At 36.4% G+C, this 5,233-nt stretch overlaps 1 protein-coding gene across 1 annotated transcript; it reads right to left on the reverse strand.

The window, feature by feature from the left end:
* Positions 1–733: 733 nt before the first annotated feature.
* Positions 734–3,505, reverse strand: LOC102223882 (receptor-transporting protein 3-like). The gene is made up of 3 exons (XM_023344523.1): positions 3,298–3,505; positions 1,929–2,100; positions 734–1,687 (listed from the first exon to the last, which is right to left on the reverse strand). Exons 1-3 carry the CDS (start codon positions 3,311–3,313, stop codon positions 1,348–1,350), a joined length of 528 nt encoding a protein of 175 aa, XP_023200291.1. The 5' UTR covers positions 3,314–3,505; the 3' UTR covers positions 734–1,347.
* Between the last annotated feature and the right edge of the window lie 1,728 nt (positions 3,506–5,233).

A 5,233-nucleotide genomic window follows, 5' to 3' on the forward strand; every position in this document is an offset into this window, starting at 1 on the left:
GAACAGACCGGATACAGTGCGCAGGCGCAGTTCTGACAACGATTCCCCACTCCGCCCCTCCCAACACAAGTGACGCAATGGCTGACGTATCACTCTGGGGTTCCGCCCACTGACAGAGCCAAACAGACCGCTGACTAAATTACACGAGATTTTAAGGGGAACAGGACAAAAACTATTTTTACTGTGGCGTTGATTAACAACATCAACATTTACACCAAACATTTAAGCAGTTGTTTAGCAATTTTCACAAAGTAAAGAAAGCAAAGTCGTCTTCTTCTTCTGTAAATTTTAATCGTAGTGTATCAGCGCCATCTGCCGTACTGAGGTGTAATCCATTAAATATAAAATTACTTATTTACGCTTGCAATAAAAAACTGAACAAAAACAAAATAACTTTAAACCTTCTCATCTAATTGCGTATCCTTTTGATGAATTATAGAATATAATTCAAGCTTAAATAATAATTGTCTTATATCCATCAAATTAAATCATATCCAACTTTTTATAGAGCTTTTTCCATCAGATAGGTGTAGCAACTAATAACATTTTGAATGATACGTACTTTGGCTCAATGTATTACAGTGTAGTTTTACCAGTAATATTTCTTAATATTCTGAAGTATTGTCAATCTTATTTAAGAAAAATTTCTGGCTACTCTACCCACTGTCAGTAACGTCACTCAATGAAGAGCAAACATATTGTAACAAAATCACGCACAGATGCACACCTACAGTTTATGTTAGGGTTGATTTTTATTTTTACACAAACTTCCTGGTTCTATTGGTATTTTCTATCTGCTGAGCTTCAGGTTAGGTGAACATACAGTAAACAGGATATATTGTCACTATAATACTTCACCCTGTTCTAACATATATGTACCTTAACTTCTGTAAGTATTGGTTTCATAAATAAGATATTAGAAAATATATCTAAATATAATAAATCTCTTTACAATGTGAGGAATTAACAGCAGACAAGTCTTTTTTAATAAAACATCCCCATTGCCAACATTATCAAACTTTGTGGAACATCTGACAAAAAAAGGGGAAAAAAAATCCCACTTGCATAGATGTATTTAGATTACCTTAATTGAATAATAAAAAGTATAGATCATTATAAAATAAGGTGAAATGTCAATTTTTACCATAAATGCACAAGTATCATATGTACAATATGTCTACGATAACTAAATAAGCAAACAAAAAAATGACCCAAGTCATTTTAATTTTACAAAAGCTGATTTTTGGTCCCAGTATCACGTCAAACTTTATCTGACAAACATATTTACAATCTCAAAACGTCAAGGATAAGGTCTGCCAAAACTGAGAAAGATGGGATGTCTCTCCTTCACTCATCCTCCAGACAGCAAATGCCCAGACGGCAGGCCTCACACAGTGCTGCCTCGTGGGGCTTGGTCCACACTTTAGCAGAGGATGTCGAAGAAGCTTCGTCGCTTTCCTCCTCCCCATAGCAATTTTTACGGATTTTGGAAAAAAGCCTGAGCAAAGCGTGTTCCACTTCTTTCCTGGTGAAACCTGGAAGATCAAATGCCCCGTCCTGGCATTGACGACAAGCTTGACCAAAAGGTCGCATTATCACCGTACCCCGGCCGTTTCTCACCCGGTAGCGGAACAGCACCACCGCTCGAGCCGAACGCCAGGTCTTATGACAAGCTCCGCACTGGAACCTGGGGAAAATCAGGTGATGGATGCAGACTTTAGGCGCATATTCAACAAAGATAAAAAAAAGACATAATTTTATCAGATTTTAAATGGTGCTTCTACATTTTACATCATATTCCCTTTGAAAAAGAGTACATATCTGGATAACCTTTCTAGATAAATCACATCCAGTACTAAATTAACAACTTGCACAGTTTCTGTCCCCGCCTCAAAAGAATGATACTGCCAGTAAAGCAGAATACGTACTTTCCAAAGGCACAATGGGAATACACTTTCCAGCCTCTCTTCCTCTGTTCTTTGGTGATTTCGTCTGTTTGGGTGTAGTTAAAGTTTAGATTCCACTCGTCTCCGTAGTCCAGCTCATTGTCATCATAAAGGAGTTCATCAAATATGTCCAGCCAGAAAGCTGGGACCCAACCTAATTGAGTAAACAAAAAAAGAAAGTTAAAATCTAGTCCGAAAATGTCAATTATTTCTCAAATTATCCTGCCAGGGTAGAATTGTAATGTTTTAAGCGTGACCCTTGCAACTTGAATCTGTCATTTTCCAGACATCAGACTGATATCAAATCTTGCAATATTAAATTACTATCATTGTTTAACCCATATGAGTCCCTTAGGTGCTCCACCTGTCTCCCTTTAGAGACATAAGTTTTAATTTAAACACTGACATACAAACATTTTACATTAACATGTTTTGCTAATTTCTTTTTGTGAATTTACCTCTTTTTTTTTTTACTAAACGTGACACAGCTCACAGCTAATAATGCAAAATTAATTTTTCTGAAAAAAGTGATAATACACAGACTCAATAAAGAAAGAAACCTTTTAAGACTTCTTTACCGTTTCCTGCAGCACTTTTTCCTTTCACTCAACTTTCCATTATATGCAATTTTTACGGATTTTGGAAAAAAGCCAAAGAAAACCCTGCAGGGTGCTGAAACCTGCTTTGGACATAAATGGTAAAACTTTCTGTATTTAAAAGGAATTTTAATTTGTCTTATAACATTCTAATGTTCTGAGACATTGGATTTCTGGATTTATAGTTATTCTATTTATGTTCTCAATTTAAAATTTTTTGCACTACTGACTTTTCAGTGGTGTATAAAATAATGCGAGAAGCCCATAAACATGACTACGTGCAAATTTGGCACCTTTTTCAGTTAACATCTGACCATAAGGGGGCGCATTTGACCCAGTTGTTTACTCCAGCCGAGCCGTGAGAGTTCGCCTTCTTATAAAATATTCTTTTATAACAATTTTTACAGGCAAAACTATCATATGTTATCATATGAATTTTCTTTTTCCTCAATGCGAGTCACTATTTGGGGTTTTTATTAAGTCGAAAAGCTTTGTTTTTCAGTGGGACTCTGTCTTCATTATAATGATTAAGTCAGCGTCCAATACGCTTTTCTCCTTTAATTTATCACATGTTATGACCTCAACTTACAAATAGATCTTCACTTCACCTTATTAGGATCATTATAATGATTACGTCAGCGTCCAATACGCTTTTCAAAACAAAGCAACGCACTTGTTTCTAGAATAAAAAAAAAACTGCAGTAAACTACAAGAACAATCCTGCATACATATGTGGGGGTAAAAAAAGGCATTACCTGCTGGTCTGCTCATTTTGCTTTATTTTCTGACGTCTGGAGATCCGCAGAAACGCAGTGCTTGTCCTCTGAATGTTGCTCCACAGACTGCCGCGTTATTTATATGCGACAGAATCAGCTGTAGTCAGGAAAACGAAACTTAGAGTCATTTTCGCTTTCCCTGCCATGGAAATGGGTTATCAACAACAAACACCCTCAGTAAGTTTCTGTTGGCACTGGGAAGGGAGTTGCCCTATCAGCGGTGAAGAAATATTGCATCATTTTGCTGTTTGTCTCCGACGCACATCAAATGAATGGTTCATTAGCAGGCCGATCACTGCTAGTCGGTCTTGATTCAGGCGTGTTGGAGTAGGAACGCATGTTAGAGTTGCAGGGTGCACAGCAAATTCAAAACGGTTAGATTTCCAGTGTTGGTGTTGTATGTTAAAATACAGCGTTAATTCATCACTTGTTTAGTCTGATTCAACAACATAAACGCCTCGTTTCCCTAAAGAGTTGGTGTTATTCCAGAGAGTTAAATTTAAGCAGCTGCTTAAACAGAGCTGCTTCCACAATTGTAAAGTATCTGTGACGTCACGCGTTTGCCCGAGGAGAGAGGCCAGCAGTATGACGTCTTGTCTGGAGCTTAATAATTAACACGTTCATAGTGTTAACTTTTGACACTACACACTAGTGTTAGGTAAATCAACACAGATGTGATTTAAATTTCAACTACTGAGAGTGTTGATCCAACTCTATCACAAGGCAAAGTTCTGTCACGAGGCAACGTGGATCTCTGTCACAAGAGTGACTCAGGAGTGGATCTCTGTCACGATCACGTGGATCAAGAGTGGGCCGTGGTCAATATAGACACTTTGGACTTGGGCACCACTGATCTACTGTAGATAATTATTAAAATAGAAACACATTAAAATTTAGAAGAACGCAAAAAATATAAAGTAAAGAAAAAAGAGAACAAATATCGTCAAAATAATTGATATTTGATAGCTGTATTGTGATTTTAAACAACACAACAATAATAAAATGGTACTGAAAAAAGTAATAACATTATTATTATTATTATTATTATTATTATTATTATTATTATTATTATTATTATTATTATTATTATTATTATTACTTCAATTGTGTGTGTTTTTAAAAAATATTTATTTTGTTGTCATTATGCAAAAACACATACTGACACAGGACAGTGATTACAAGTTCTTTTGGACTGTGGATGAGATGAGAGAACCTCCTTGCCAAAATTCCCAGATTAACTGAAATTTTTTATTTTTACTCAAATCCAACTTCGGTGTTGTGTATAAAACTTTCTGGGAAACCATGCTGCTGCAATTCCAGGAACGACAGTAAATTTGCATCCTACTGTCCGACTCAGTCCAGTAGATGGTGCTGTAGGACCACATTTTTCCGTAGATTGTTGGTGAGACTCTTGATGCATCTATTGAACACTGTCAGCATCATTACTTCCTGTGAGTCATATCAGCTTAAATCGCAAATAAATACCCAGATACAGCATTCACTCGGCGGAAAATTAGAAGCTTATAGAAACAAACATTAATCAGACATTCTCATAAATGATCCACTCGCTAAACTGGATCAAAACATGTTAGTCATTTGTATCTTGTGAGAAAATACGACTCCATTTGGGCTTCAGGAGATCTAAAATCCCAACTAAAGAGCGTACAAGGAAAAAATTGAGTTTCAATCTGCTCATAAGGATTGGACTGTTGGATAAAATGGTCAGCAATGATGAAGGGTCATTCTAGAAAGAATGAATTGTGTCTTTTCAGACTTTTAAACATAAAAATAATGAGATAGTCAAACATTTTTATGAGTCCTACTGTGGGATTGAGTTTCAGCTTATTTATCAGCCTGCTCTTTTAGATAAGGATGACTGCCTGCATGTTTTGACCTCTATCAGCATCCACCTGCT

The sequence above is a fragment of the Xiphophorus maculatus genome, chromosome 13, assembly GCF_002775205.1.
Source record: "Xiphophorus maculatus strain JP 163 A chromosome 13, X_maculatus-5.0-male, whole genome shotgun sequence".
NCBI classification, from domain to species: Eukaryota; Metazoa; Chordata; class Actinopteri; order Cyprinodontiformes; family Poeciliidae; genus Xiphophorus; species Xiphophorus maculatus.

Coding starts and splice junctions, on each gene's coding strand:
- LOC102223882 (XM_023344523.1), bottom strand. Junction 1,688..1,928: donor TCCCATTGTGCCTTTGGAAA/GTACGTATTCTG, acceptor GATTTTCCCCAG/GTTCCAGTGCGGAGCTTGTC.